Below are 16,436 nucleotides of genomic sequence, written 5' to 3' on the forward strand. Positions count from 1 at the left end.
CATTTTCTAGATTTTTTTCAGTAGTTAACGCGAGAGCGAGAATTTTGAATGTCGTTGGACGCGGAATGCGTGCGAAAACAAAAAATAAAAATAAATAAAACCAAAATATATTTATGTAAATAACATAAAATTATGGAAATTTAATAAAAAAAATAGAGAAAAAATTTGATACAAAAATTTATTTCAATCGATATGTGCTAAAAATGAAGCCAAAGAAAAAAATTAATTTAAACAAAAAGCAAAAGTTTGCTTTTATTTATGTGTTGTTGAAAAGGAAGTTTAGTATGTAAAGAAAAAAGGAGTTAGTGCGATAATAATAAAAGAAAGGAGAAAACACATCGGAAATTGTGAATATTTGGAGAAAATGAAGTTAGTATTTTTTTTTGTATTATGTTTAAAAAAAAAGTTTCATCTCAATCTTTTGTGAATTTCTAAAAGATGCTTATTAAGATTTTCTTCAATCATTCCTTTTTTTAACAAAAATTATTTTGTGTATGAACTAAAATTAAAAAGTTTTTTTCGGTGAATTTTATTTACCTTATGGAAAACAATATTTGTGTAATTGTGTATTTGAGTTCGAATACGATTAATTGACGGCAACTAATTTAAATAAAAAACAAAAGTAATATATATCTTCAAAAGCAAGAACAAGCATGAAGCATACATTAATTCTCTTTTATGTTTTAACAACATTTTCTACATAGAAAAGAGAGAAGAAGAGAGTGAGAGAATTTATGTTTTATAAAAAGAAAAATAAGAATTGCACGTAAACTTAACTGTTGATCTCTTTCTTTCGGTATGTATACTTTGCGTACATTCTTATGAAAATGTTATTAAATAGAAAGGGATAAATGTAGGGGTTTTCAGTTTCGTACTTGTTAAAACATAATGGCAAAAAAGATGTATCATTTATTGCATTTATCGTAAAAAATTTTCAGTTTGTTTGCAACAACACTCTTTGGAAGTACTTTTCTATTGTTTTACACAAAAGTGTCTGTAAAGATTTTGTTATAAAGTGAAATTTATCAGAGAAAAATGTCGGCTGAAGTGGAATTTCCCAAAAAAGAACCACATTTACGTGCATTGAAACTGTCTGGACATGTGGGTTTCGACAGTCTACCTGATCAATTGGTAAACAAAAGTGTTCAAAATGGATTTGTGTTTAATGTTATGTGCATTGGCGAGACAGGCTTGGGAAAATCTACTCTAATGGATACACTGTTTAATACTAGCTTTGAGTCCACACCCAGTTCTCATACATTACCGCACGTAAAATTGAAGGCCCACACGTATGAGTTGCAGGAGAGCAATGTACGATTAAAGTTAACAATATGCGATACGGTGGGCTACGGCGACCAAATTAACAAAGATGATTCATTTAAGGCAGTGGTTGATTATATTGATGCTCAATTTGAGGCTTATCTACAAGAAGAACTAAAAATAAAGCGTTCTTTGATTTCCTGTCACGATAGTCGCATACACGCCTGTTTGTATTTCATTTGCCCTACTGGGCACGGTCTAAAATCATTGGATTTAGTGTGCATGAAAAAGTTGGATAGCAAGGTAAACATAATACCAATCATAGCCAAAGCCGATACTATATCCAAGCAAGAGTTGCAAAGATTTAAGTCAAAAATCATGCAAGAACTTTTCAATAACGGCGTACAGATATACCAATTTCCCACAGATGATGAAACGGTGTCGGAAACAAATTCGGCCATGAATGATCATGTACCCTTTGCAGTAGTGGGCAGTACAGAATTTATTAAAGTAGGCAACAAACTTATACGAGCACGACAATATCCCTGGGGCACAGTTCAGGTGGAAAATGAGTCCCATTGTGATTTTGTTAAATTGAGAGAAATGATAATACGCACCAACATGGAAGACATGCGCGAGAAAACGCATTCAAAACACTATGAACTGTATCGTCAGAGACGTCTTGAGGAAATGGGCTTCTCTGATGTGGACAGTGAAAACAAACCAATTTCATTTCAACAAACATTCGAAGCCAAACGTTCTAATCATTTAGCCGAATTGCAAGCTAAGGAGGAAGAAGTGCGTCAAATGTTTGTACAAAGGGTTAAAGAAAAGGAAGCTGAACTAAAGGAAAGTGAAAAGGATCTGCACGCTAAATTTGAGAAACTTAAGCGCGATCATGCCGATGAGAAACGTAAATTGGAAGAGTCGCGTAAAAAATTAGAAGAAGATTTCTTAGAGTTTACACGACGCAAACAGCAATTGGCCACAACGCACCACACCCTGACTTTGGGTAAAAGCAAGAAGAAGTAAATAAATAAACGCTAGATCCATTGAAAAAAAAAAGAACGGAAAAGAAATAAACAAGAAGAGTAAAAAATAAACTCTTTGCTGCTATAAGTTGAGTATGTCTCTTGGCATAGTTAGAACGTTTTTGCATTTTAATTCAATTTCACTTTATTTTCTCTTTAAATTTTTTACTGCTCTAATTTTTTAAAAATATATTAAACACTATTTTCAAATTATTGATATTTAAGAAAAAAAAGTACACACACATCTACAAATACACAAACACACACACATACGAAATGTATTAACAAGCTTATAAAAAATATGACTAATATACCAAATAAAGTAAAAAAAAAAAAAAAAACAAAACGAAGACTTTCCAATAAAATAGAAAAACGAAGAGAAGAATGTATTTTCTTGCATTTAACTTATCCGTGACAGCTGCTTCATTTTAAAACTAGTTTCAACAAAAACACTCTCTTTTCAATCGTAAGACTTACCACTCATGTTTCGTGAAAGATGATAAAGAAAATACAAAAACCGTTTGCTATTCTCTCTCTTTTTCACTCTCTCCCTGTTAGTTTTGAAACTTGTTTACATTCTTTCGTGATTTATTGACAATATGGATTCGCTTGCAATGATGAAAATTGAAATTTTACACTGGTTTTAAAGAAGTTATTATTTGAGAGAAAATAAGAATATTGAAATGAAAGGGAAATTGGAAAGTTAAAAAGAAGTTATATTAAGTTTGTAGCAAATATTTATTACATCCATTTTATGAATAAAATTTGAATACAGAATACAAATAAAAATTCGTTTGCTTAAAAGATTTTTCTTTTTGCCTGTAAGACTGTCAAATGTGCATCAAACATTTCATAGGCTACATACATACTACATATTTGCTTATCACACGAATATAATTGTTTGTCGTTGGAAAACTTAAAGTGGCGCAAATTGACATGAAATGCTGAAGCACGGCATGCATTGCCCTAATCGTTGTCTCTTATACAATGCAATTCAAATCACATATTGCGTTAAAGTTGACACAAACATTTAAAAGGATCACTTCCAGCTTATTTGAGAAAATTAGTGTAATACCCGTACAAAGGCAGCCATAATACACAAAATTCAAAATCTTTTCTAAGAAGATGTACCTACATATATAGGGCACAAATATATATACGGAATATTTTGGAAGCCCACTTAAAAGACCAGTGAGACGATGGTGATCAAAAATGATATCATAGGTAAGGGAAAACCGTCGTATTTGTTTCCCAATAGGCGACTTTATAATCGCTTAGTTATGGTAAACAAAATCTTATCAAATCATCCTATGGAGCGCTTGAAAAGTGATACGTAATATAAGAAACTTTGTGATGTTTGATAAATGAGTGAAAAGCTACTGTTGACATTGGACCAATGAAGAAATTACTTTATCGTAATGATGTGTAAGCTTAAGCAAAATTAGCAGCATAAGTGGCGGCAGCTCCATTCTAAAAATGGCTATATAAAAGAGGCGTGGCGCTTTGGCCAATCAGACATTTACGACATTGATGACATTGAGAAGATTCGATCGACTCTTTTCATCCAATGATATCGCTGCTAACGCGAACATGAAACAAACATCCTTAGCGTAAGACTGGTTGCTAGATACTTGGATATGATGGACATGAATTAAGAGCACAAATTTCAAAGCACTTAATCTCCATTTACGAATCGTTGCTAAAAGGAAGAGACATCGAGCCATTTTTGAAAAGAAAGGAGAAGAAAGAGATAATAGTGTTATGAAAGGTGGATCTTAAACTTCAATAACGTGCGAAAAGATCGTGGATGAATCTGCATGATGATAAAGATCGTATTAGCGCCACTGTTGACAACTAAATGCAATTAAAGGGTGCAGTTGAGGCAAATCGTCTAGAATTGATCAGTGTTCTTCTACTTGCAATGACTAGGGCAAAAATGTCTTGCAGAGTTTTAAGGCACCTGATCTTTCTTGTTTCGATCTACGCAATAGTATCTTAATGGTTTAAAGCTGACTTTAAAACTAACCTCTGACAATCACCATCACGATCATATAGCTCTATAGTGATCGATTAAGGGCTTTGACAAGCAAATGGCATTATATAAAATGTAAGAAAAGTATTTGTCTTAGGCTCGCTCTCTAATTAGATCAAGGTTTTAGTGCTTCAATTGCAAATTTCAAAACTTTTTAGCAATCAGACGTAGCTGTATCGATTTAAAAATATCAAGAACAATGTAAAAAAAAAATGAAATCCATTTTTTATTTAAATCTCTGTGAGATCAGTGAAATTATAAAAACACGTTCTTTTCATCTTCAGATAGTACTTTTCTTGTAAAATTTCTCTGCAGGATTTCGTGCCAGTATATTCAATTAATGCAAATATACGCACATACTTGCAGAGAAGCGAGTTTTGCGTTTATTACTAAGTCTATGAAGCGACGAAAAAGAGCATTATAACAATCCGATAGCAATCCAGCGATGTACGTGGAAAAGATGTATCAAGACAGGGAAAACCGCTCCAAACTCGTTTAAAAATCAAAGTTTTGTGGGAAGCTTTCCTTGGTTATCGTAGTGTTGTGCATAATGAATTGTTTCAGTCAGACCACACATTTCAGAAAAAGATTTTTCCCAAATCTTGCGAAGGCAACGAAATTGATATGGAAAAATAATTAAATATTTTTCATTATATAAATGAAATCAATTTATTTTTTTTGATCACAGTATATATACTCATACCCAGATATCACAGTATATATGGTTACACTGGAAGACTTACTACTTTGATGAAACGTTTTCAATGTTTCGGATTCATATGTGCATACATATATATATACACATGGGGGACACAAATAATTTCACTTAAGGTAAAGCCATTTGTTGCAGTCTTTTTATCAATTGTACGGAGGATGCACATGAAGAGAACTTTCACTCTCAATTTGTAGGCATAACAAATCTTTATAGTTGCTATATATAGGAAATTTGATTTTTTCAAACTTCTTTCATTTTTTTCCCCCTTTTTTTTTACGTATGCAAGTGTCTGTTGATAAGCGATCGATGGTTTTGAAAGTCGAGTTACGTACATGACTCAGGAATACATGTCAATTTTCAATTTGTTAGCTCTTATCTGATGACCTTCAGAACGTCATCAGAGCAGACAGACGTATAGCGTGCTGGTTAATTGACTTGTTTTTTCATCGCAATTTTTAAGAGGTTCTTTTATTTCTTCCAATGCTTTTTTTAAGTCTTTGTCTTTTATTGCCAATAAAACTGAATTATTATAAATTTTTTATGTTTTTTTTTGTTTGTTAATTCAATTATTATTATGTAGCAATTTAAACATTTCATAATAATACTCATTCGTGCACAGTGCATGAACATAAATATAATGTAATGGTTTTTTTTTTCATTTTTCCTAATGTTTTTAGTGATTGCTCAAGCTTCAAACGAACGACTTATTATTAAATGAAAATTTATAATATTGTATCTGCGGAAGTGTTAATACGAATGTAGATGAGACTTAATAAAAAATTGACAAAAGAACTTAAGTTTCGGAAACTTCACCGAGCTAAAGAATAATTCGATCGATTTATTTAGTTTAAACGAGCCCTACAGAGCTAAAAGTGAATTCATCTGCATTGCTACAAAGGTGTCATATGTGATACTGATCTAATCTATTGATCTGTCCAGAGTCCAGTGTCTTGACTTCTCTTTAGAAGGGTATGCTACCATATATTAGTTTGGGGAAAAAGAAATCCATTATTTTTTCGGTAGATAGCTGCACTGATAGATTTCTCGTAAAGTATCGATCAAACAATTTCCGATACTGTACATTTACATACTGTACATTTCGCAGTAAAAAAATTTCTTTTGTTGTTTTTTGTTTGGTGCACTCAGTTGTGAGTTACAGCGTGTTAAAAATGGAAGTGAACAAAGAGAAAATTCGGTACATTTTACAGTTTTTCTTTGACAAAGGCGAAAATCCAAGCCAGGCGGCTAAAATTGTGAATGGTGTTTATGGTTCCAAAACTGTAACAGCCAATTATTTGCAATTTTGGTTTCGTAGATTCCGTTCAGGAATTATTGATGTTAAAGATGCAACTCGCACAGGTAGGCCGGTCGTTGAAAATGTCGATAAAATCGGAGAAATGATCGAAGTTGACCGGCATGTTAGCAGTCGTAACATCACCCAGGAGCTAAAAATCGACCATAAAACAGTTTTAAACCATTTACACAAAGCTGGATTCAAAAAGAAGCTCGATGTTGGGGTGCCACACCAATTAACAGAAAAAATCATGATGAATCGAATTTCCATCTGCGAAGCCTTGGCCAAACGGAGTGAGATAGACCCATTTCTTAAACGGATGGTGACTGGAAATGAGAAATGGATCACATACGATAACCCTGTGCGAAAACGATCGTGGTCAAAGAGCGGTGAAGCACCTCAAACGGCCAGGAAGGTTTTGCTATGGTGGGAGTGGAAGCGGATTATTTATTATGAACTTAAGTTTCGGAAACTTCACCGAGCTAAAGAATAATTCGATCGATTTATTTAATTTAAACGAGCCCTACAGAGCTGAAAGTGAATTCATCTGCATTGTTACAAAGGTGTCATATGTGATATTGATCTAATTGTCCCTGTTCAGAAGCAGTTTCTTGATTTCTCCTTAGAAGGATAGGCTACCATACGTTAAGCGATTGAAATGAATCAATCTTTCTTCCCTTCATAAGTGTAGATTTGCTCTTAGAAAAATGCTTTTGCTTTTAAATTGGTAAATGGAGTAATCTCGTCAGCAGTTTTAATTCACGAAATAAATTTTAATACCACACAATGAGCGTCGAAACGCTATTTTCTTATTAGCTTATCGCTGTAATGATTTGGCTGTGAATTAAAACATTACTTAATAAGTTTCAAATCTGACACATATGCTGCACCGCTGTTGACAGACCAACATGATTTCTGATTACTACGGACTTTCAAGAGACGCCCCTCTAAATTTTATGACATTGTGGTTAAACATTCCAGGTTAGAGTTGTGAAGTTACTTTTATCATTTTCAAAACAATGGAAAAATCGTAATTTCATATGTTGTTAAAATGTTGCCCTTTGATGAGAAAAAATACTCTTCGCAATCAGCATTGGATTGAAAGGTATTTTACTCTTGTGTGCTGAAATGACCGCCGTGTGGGTGGTCTGCTAATTTTAAATAAATTCTTATAAATCGACAGTTGTTTCAGAAAGCATAAAAAAGTGCAGAAAATTCTTTTGGAAGACCGAAAATTGGAAATGGTTGGGATAGTTGACACCTTAAGATATCAAAAGGTGGTGTATTTACTATCTTGCACCAACAATTGTGTTCGAGAAAGCATTTCCTCACTTTTAACAACAACGTGTTGATCGTGTAGAGCGCTGTTGAGGCGGGATAAAGGCACTTTTTTCATGCTGTGTGCGACAATGGATGGAACATACATTTTTAACTTCACAATAGAGTCAAGCCGGCAGTTAGCCCAATGGACAACAGCTGGCGAAAGCCAGTAAAGTAATTGTTGGAAATTTTGCCACATATCGTTTGAAAGGTAGTACTATTCAGAAATCATGTGGGCCTGTCAACATGCCATATGTACATATATCATACCGGAGACTTATTGAGTTATGGGGTATTTAACACCTTTTACGCGGCTTGTAAACGCATTGATGATTATTATCATTTATTCCGCTTTTCTGATTCGGTCAGCCGAAGCAATATGTTAATAATTCACTCACCACAATATGAATTAAACTATTATAAAGTAATTATATAAATATGTATGAATAAGTATGAACGTACAATATAAATAATTTTTAAGTTTCTTTGTATGCTACAAATGGATATTTTTTATTAGTCAAATATTAAAATAAATACATAAATGCACAAGTATTAACTTATATTACACCTAATTAAAACAAATAACCTTAAGGTTCTTTACACAATGTTGCGTTGCGGATGGGTTTATTAAACGAATAAAGAAACAAATATAAAAAAAAAATGTATCCAGTGCGTTAATATTACCAAGATTACTAAATGCAGCACTTTTTCATTGATGGAAATCTTTTCTCTAAATTGCTTCATAATCGATCCTTTTTAATAATCGAAAAATTAAAAAAGATTATATACAGTGTGGACAAGTGGATTTGACGATCTAGGTTAACTAATACATAGGATGCTTGATGGCCAAGTCAAAACGAAAAAATAAATCAGCAACGAAAGAAAAATTATATTCACTTTTCGATGAATATTTTCAAAAACAAATCGCTACATCAAGCAACTGAACGGTAAGCAGGCCGCTATAACTGAACAAATTCATTACGAAGGTGTACATATTTTATTCGATTAAGGGTTGAACAGATAATCCATATGCTAAGGACATAACGTGCTCACTTTTTCATACTTTTTATTAATATGGATCAATCAGTGGCGGGATGTCCCCTGTTCGTGCAACATGCTGACTGTCAGAAAGAAATGAGAAAAGACAAAGGAATAGGGAGGTGATGTTCACCGCAAGTCCAGTGGGTGTTTAGCCATTCAATAAGAGCACTCACTCACTCTACCTACGCAGAAGGCCGAAGGCACATCGCCTATTAATTATTCATCATTTTCATGTAAAGGTATACTTTATATGAAAGCCCTCATATTGATGGGTGGCCAGAACATTTATCAAACTTGATTTATTTCTTCCATATTTTATCGGTTTTCACATGTTTTTGTCAAAAGGGACTACACACTAGACTATGTCGCCAAATAAAAAAGTTGAGACCGTTGTGGTCCAAATTTCCTGCGGTTAATTTTAACGCCGAGTTCTCAATGTGGACAAATTTTCATCTTTAATATTTTAAGTAATAATAATAATAATAATATTTTAAGATTATACCTTTTTGGCGTAGAAGGGTTCATTTTTCATGAGAATCACAATTGTTTTCTGAATCAATAAACCTGATATAATAATAGAAGATTTTTCTTAAGTCTTTCCGGCTTTCATATACATCCGCATTTAATTTAATGTACACTGTACCAAAAGTCGATTAGAGTATAACAATTAGTTTATGCTATTCATTTTTTTGTTGTTGCTTATAACACATTAAAGTAACTACCGAAAACCTAAACAAGTATGTAAAATTATGAAAAGTGAATCGGAGAACTAATTTGGCAGAGTCTATGGCCCCTTTTTCATTTTATGAAACAAGGATTACGGACTTACATTTTGTATAGAGGAACGAATTGTCTGCTAATTATAAAGAGCTGATGGAGTAACTAAAAGATATTTATCAACTAAGTTAATTCATTTTTATGATGATCCCAACAAATCTCCGTTAAATAGCTCTGTATAAAGAGCAGTGTAGGATTTGGAAAAAACATTTTTTTATTAGGGATGTCATTCATACTCACTTGTAACACGATGAAGGCCGAAAAGTGGGAAGGAAAGAGACAGGGAAGAGGCTCCAGCCTATTTAATGTGTGCCTAACCGGTAAATTTTATACCGTTTCCGACTTACCACTCACTTGGTTATAACTACGAGCAAACTAAACTCTGTCGCATTGAGGTTTGAACCTGCGAACACAGATTTAGTAGTCGCGATTCTTTCCTACTTGGCTGCTCATGCGGTGGCGGTACTTAATCTATATGAAACAAAAAAATTCGAATGTCTCTGACGAAAGGTCGTTCAAGCGAACGCTTGAACTCAACTTGAATTACAAACTCTCTTAATTAAATAGAAAGCTTATTGAGAACAAATTGGCAAATGTGTAGTACTTTGCCATATATGGAAGGAATTTTTACGACAATAAAGAAGAACGGACTAATGGAAGAGTACATGACATGACAGATACATTTATACGAATGGTTATTAATTCAATTATTCTACTGCTAGCCATAGATATCTTAATAAATTTAAGATGTGTTTGGTAAACTTTAAACCTTTTAGAACTGGCTTGTAACATTTTAACAGCTTTTCCCAGTGGCTTACACACAATTGAAGGGTGTGAAGTTATATTTAAATATAACTAGCAAAGACACAAACTAAAATTTTTTACAGAGATCTGCAAAGCCGTTAACAGAATTCTGTTAAAGGAAGTCTCGGAGGGATTTGGCTCAAAATACAAGTAAAATAGAACTTTTCGCAAATTTTTTTGCAAATTCTTATAAACAAAACATGACTTTATGTAAATTAACTAATATTCGAAGCCAAAACTTTTTTACACTATGCCATAAATGAGGTTGAAAAAGCGAAAGTTTACGGAGCTACTGTGACCAAACCATGTCCCTTGAAAAAATGAAACCAGCACAGAGTGAATCCTCTATTAATAGCCTTTCCAACGGTGTGAAGGTTATATTAACTTTTGCCCAAAGAGTCTTTTTCGAGTCGTCTTCGTTTAACAGAATTCTGTTAACGGCTTTACAGATCTCTGTAAAAAATTTTAGTTTGTGTCTTTGCTAGTTATATTTAAATATAACTTCACACCCTTACACAATTGTTGGATTGCACACTGATCTGGCTAAGAAATTCGATTCACTTATGCATCTGATTCTCATTAACAGTTTTTTGGGAACATGTTCGCGTTATATAAAGTTGTAGACAAAGAAAAGAAAAAGTCGAGGTATTTCGGGGTGTTGCAGTCTTCGATGCCTTGTGGGCGGGTATATGGATAGTTCACGACCCTTATATAACCTTGGGTTCTTAAACAAAGAAAGGAGATTTTTTGCCTTCCTATCTTCTTTTTTGGGGCGGTTGTAATTCAACATAAATTATGTACCAAATTGACCCACTTTGGTAGAAGTAGATGTATGGAAAATGGCAGTAGTATTAGTGTTAGTGTAAAAAAGGGAGAAGCGGCTTAAATGAAATAGAGAAAAATTTGAGCGTCTCACTTGTACCAGCAGATAGTGGGGAAAGATAAACATACTTAAACTAATTTCCTTATCCTCATCCACATCTAACGTCTTATACTGACTTACATTACCAAAGTATACATATTTCAATGCAAATGCAATATGCCTCTGGCGGTATTCTTTTTCATAACGTAATTTAATGTTTTATATAAGATATATATAATTATACAGATTTCCTTTGACATGATTCTGTTATTAATTTTTTTTATTAAATTTCATTTAAATTTCTTTGTTTTTCAACTTCGTTAAGACCGTTGATGAATCATTTATTTGTTTACGTCTTTTTCTTTCTTTTCAGGTATACATTTTATTGAACGTCAGCATCATGATATACTAACAAACAATAATCGAAAATTAATCATTGTGAGATTTTGTTTTCGTTCTCTACGCTTACCGCTCCTTTTCCTGAAACAAGCAATGCGAGGAAAAGCAAAACAATAACAGCAACAGCGATTTCAACAATAACCGCACAATATTGGTGTTCAATTAGGGGTTACTTTCCGTTCTATACTATGCGTACATACACACACGTACATCCAAGCAAGCACACAGCTTTAATATTTCGAATGAAAAGTGCTTTTTTTTTTTAATAAAATTGCATCATTTAATATAATAATCGAGTAGGAGAAAAAAGTATGAGCAAAAATAAAATGAATATCCTTGAAAAAATGCTCCATTTTCCTATTTTTATATCGACCATCGAAGGATGGCGGTGTACTCATCTCATCGAAACCTTTGTAGCTCCCATAACAAAGTTTAAGAGTGACCCGTAGTCATCTATATTCTCAAGAAGGGCCAAATTTTGCATATCCATCTGTTCATCCGTCTGCCTTCCTACCCGAGTAATGTCTGTGGCAAACATTTTCTCCTCAAAAATAACGGCACCACTTTCAAGTTTGATAAAAGATTTGGAAATTTTTCCATCCAGGTTGGTATTGAAATTGACTCAAATCTGAGAATATATCTGCTTTCGCAGATTTTTCCATGTTACGACTAAGTATAATAGACAGACAGTAATGCACACTGTTTCAAGAATATTCTGCAAAAATAGAAAAGTCAGCCACGCCCATCCAATTTAATAGAATAAGAAACTGTTTTTAGTTTCATTCCACAGATGGTAGATGTAACAAATTCGGTCACGGCCGTGTTTTCTTTTTGATCACAAGTTCAAATAACGCATAAAGCGGCATGGTTTTCCAATTTTTAATATTTTTTTAATTATTTTGTTCAGAACTAATATGTAAGAAAGTATATAAAGTTTGCATACAAACGCCATTAACTGTAAGGTAAAGAAAGCCGAGCCTTACCTTCTCGATAGAAAATGTGCTAAGCTCACACTTCTTTTTCTTTTACTCTTGTCGTTCCCAAGTTGTAGTTGCGGGCCTATGGAGCATCCACTCTGGCTTCTCTCGAATATTTTTCGCACCTAATAAAATCTAGATGAGGAAGAGAGGAAACGAACAAATTTTTATCAAATTTTTTTTCCTCAAGCCCATGGGCCCGTTAAAAAAAATTTTCGCCTGTCTGCAATCGACTGCCAATTTACGAGGCAAGAAAAAAAAACAAAAAGAATGCACTGTCAACATTTTGCTTGCACTTGATGTATACGAAGAGTCAGCAGCGTGGATTTAATGTGAATGCGAGCAGTGAGTGTGTCTGCTTGTCTAATGTTAAACCTAACCCCACTTGTAATATAATTTGTAATTTTTTTTTTATCTTCGCTTCCTATTTTATTTTGGCTTTTAACGCAAAAATTCAGCGAAAATGAATGTTTTTAAATTAGGGAAAAACAAACAAACAAAAAAGTAAAAAACGAAAATATCAGAACAAAAAAATCGAAAAACCACCCCGTGCCCAGGCTTATAAAACAATATAACAAAAAAGAAAAGAAAAACAGTGCAAACAACAAAAAAAATCAACTGAATAAATTTCGACAAATTTTATACTAAAGTGAAATATACCAGTTTTTCTGTATTCTTTTGAATTACAAAAACAACTGAAAAAGCCAAACATTAACAACAAAGGCTGAACGCGAAACAGGGGAGAAAAAAATTCGTGTTTTTTCTTCTATTGTTTGTCTAAAAGCAAAAAATCCATAAAATTCTGTAGGTGCGCGTGTGTGGTTGCGATGCGTACATGTATGCGTGTGTGTGCGCGCGTGCTTTGGTCTCCTCAAACCACTGTTTCATCGCTAAAGATTTCACTTTAAAACTCAGCTTCAAAATTTGACATTTCATTGAACTCTTTTTTTTTTTTTTTTTTTTTTTCAATTTCAATTAAAATCATTTTTTTTTTTTTTTTTTTTTTTTGTTAAACTTCAATTAAATTAGAAAAAATGAAAAGATTGTATGGGTTTTATAAGTGATAGAGTGGACCATAGATAGACTGTAAATTTTTGAAATAAATATGTTAAAGATTTTCAGTTTTTAGTTCCTTTTCGCCTTTACATCTATTCGTTAACGATAAAGAAGAAAATTTATCTAAAACGTGAAAGACTAAGAATTTTAATGTATGTACACTTTTAATAATATTAGCGGAAGTGATTCAAGGAGTTTGAACGCTCTTCACGCAAGCTTTCCAATAAAGTAAAAACAACTGCCATATTGTGGCTAAACGACCACACTACCAGCATTAATAAACTTCAGCATTGCCATCTTTAATAAATAATGTCATCAACAAAATGCGGACTCAAATTTTTATTCATATCGATCATTTTCATTGTCATCGTAAATGGTAAGTATTTTAATAATATTTCCTATAATTTTCGCCATGGCTTACCTTTTGTCTCCGTCCTTCTCAGACGATTAAAATTTTGAACTCATATTGCAACTTGCGCTTGCGAACTTAGTGTATTTATATGTTGAAAGTTACTTCAGCTACCTTTGTAGCATCTAAAGGCTTACTATACCTCTGCAAGTGTCATGCGGCTCATCACAATGTTGGAAGGAAAGGATTTAGAATTCTTCTCCTTCTGACACTTGGGCAACTCCACCTTGACGTTTTCTCACTTCGTGCGTCATTGGGCACGGAGGAAATAAGCTGTCAAGGCAGGATCCCATGTCAAACTTCTAGGGGCGTATGTTCCCACTGGAACTTTATACTAAAAACTCACCTAATTGTCGGTTTTGGCATATGGCAGCTGGTTTACAACTAAGGATTGTCTCAATTGCGTTAATTGTTAGCAGTAGTGTTCCGCAATGATGGTTTTATTGTTTTGTCTTAATTTTCGAACCGTACGCTAAGCTTATTCCGTGAAAAAGGACTATGAATTTGAAGAACAGTTAGCCTCTCCATCTAATATCAATGATTTGTCTAGCTTGCATGATAGTTATTTGAGCCTCAGAATATCATGGCTCAAGTACATTTCATCGGTCAACGAAACACGCCGAACTCACGAAAACAGAGAGAACGGCCTTGGTTTTCCCAGCCTTATGAATGCTACCCTTAGCTTGGGCGTTGCATTATTATAGCCCATCAGTTTTCAATCATGTGTAGCAAATCACCAGCGATTTTATTCGAACCGAGCAGGACAACCCCTCCCGCAAATCGTGTTTTTTTTTTTTTTGGCATTTCGCGGCAGCATACGTAATAGAGCGCAGAGATTAAAGGTAATGTTCTGACACAAAATTATCACAATTGTTGTTATTAAATACGCCATAATGCCGATTAGGTTCTCTTTAGAAAAGTTTTAGAAATTCACATATACTCATATTATGTGCAATAACAAAACAATAAGCTAAACGTGGAATATACGCTTGCAACTATGGCACTAAGCGCACTAAACGTAAATGAACTACAAAGAAAACCTTAGGCTTATCGATGACTAAATGTCGATATAGCAAATTAGAAAAAGCTTTCGATTACTATAAAGTCATGATCAAATGCTTTTAAATGCTTATATGATTTGATTCATTCAATTTCACTTCTGCTACCATGCTACTCTGCGAACAATTCATGATCATATTCATTCGACTAATGTTACGGCTTAAAGATAGATTATGACTTTTTTTTTGTTAATAACCTAAATAAAAAATGACTTTTACTTTTAGCTTTAGTTATTTGTTTATTTTAAATCTTAATCAGCTTTACATGATATATGAAAGCTTATGCAAATAAACTAAATGAAGACAAATATTAGGTGTTTGCAAAAATTGCAATCGCTTTTTCACTTCATTTCACAACGCAACATGGCGATATGATGTCGAAAGAGCTTATATTGGTTTGGCAGCGATCCACCTATCGGCTCATTTTCGCGCTTCTTCAATTTTGCGGATCCGCGTCCCAGCCAAGCCATGCTGTACCGATCTTGACAAGTGGTAATTAGGAGGCGACATGTCTGGTGAGTGCCCTAGGCGTGGCAGAACTTCTTATTCTAGCTGCTTCGAACAGTGTATTCTGCATAACTGTTACAACACAAAAGCTTGCCGTCTAAGAAATTGCATTTTCAGTCAATTCGTGTCGCCACATTTAAACCCTTCATACCAAAACCGACAATTGGGACCACCATAAACCTCTGAACGTGTTGGGTGGTGGGCTGCGATAGTAGATATCTCCAAATAAATAACAAATGTAATAAATTTAGAAGAAGAAGAATTTTGAGCACTCAATGATTAGCGTCGGCGTACGCTGTATAAATCAATAATATTAAATGGAAAAGTGATATCTTATATAGTAGAGGCAGGTCAATTCATATTCAACCATTATGTACACTGGCATTTTTTATTTCTTTATAATTTTTATCTATAGAAATCGCTGATTAAAATTTTTGCAAACACCTAATATATGTATAAAAAGATTTAATTATATTTAATTTATATTTAAATCTTCGTTCAAGTACTTTTTATATAATTTATAAAATTTCTCTTGACAATTGCTTATTAATTAGTTATTAAATACATAAATATTAAATAGATGTATATTATCATTATTAAAATGCCTTCTTTAATACACTTAATTGTTAGTAAAAAAAAAAAAAAAACAAAACAAAAAAAATTCAATGCTATTGTTTATGAAAAAAAAAAAACCAAAACGAAGCTGAAACTGGAGCGTGAGAATATTTGAAATTTTTTATACAAACTTTATCCACACAGGGAAATTAATGCGATCGTTTAAATATCAATATAATCGCTGCAAAGCAAGTGAGTCATCCTCAAAGAGCAAAATGCAAATTAGTAAACAAATTATTCAGTTTGCAGTAAAAGAAACAAAAAAAAAAATAAATGTAA

At 33.2% G+C, this 16,436-nt stretch overlaps 2 protein-coding genes across 6 annotated transcripts in view; both read left to right on the forward strand.

The window, feature by feature from the left end:
• The first annotated feature begins 262 nt into the window (after window positions 1-262).
• LOC119633549 (disintegrin and metalloproteinase domain-containing protein 10) overlaps window positions 263-16,436 on the forward strand; it is a 137,044-nt gene continuing 120,870 nt past the window's right edge. For 3 of the 5 annotated variants that reach the window (XR_005246876.1, XM_038027155.1, XM_038027156.1), the window contains exons 1-3: window positions 263-796; window positions 11,510-11,703; window positions 13,635-13,944. Coding sequence is in view for 2 of the 5 variants with exons in the window: in XM_038027155.1 (XP_037883083.1) it covers window positions 13,878-13,944 (67 nt within the window). In the remaining 3 variants the exon portion in view is untranslated. Of the gene's footprint in view, window positions 797-11,509; window positions 11,704-13,056; window positions 13,945-16,436 lie in introns of those variants that run through there. The other 2 variants (XR_005246878.1, XR_005246877.1) reach the window with 2 other exon arrangements.
• On the forward strand, window positions 856-2,484 carry LOC119633550 (septin-2). The gene has a single exon (XM_038027157.1). The coding sequence runs from the start codon at window positions 1,036-1,038 to the stop codon at window positions 2,290-2,292; it is 1,257 nt and encodes a 418-aa protein (XP_037883085.1). The 5' UTR covers window positions 856-1,035; the 3' UTR covers window positions 2,293-2,484.

This window comes from Glossina fuscipes, unplaced genomic scaffold (genome assembly GCF_014805625.2).
Source record: "Glossina fuscipes isolate IAEA_lab_2018 unplaced genomic scaffold, Yale_Gfus_2 2, whole genome shotgun sequence".
Classification (NCBI taxonomy): Eukaryota; Metazoa; Arthropoda; class Insecta; order Diptera; family Glossinidae; genus Glossina; species Glossina fuscipes.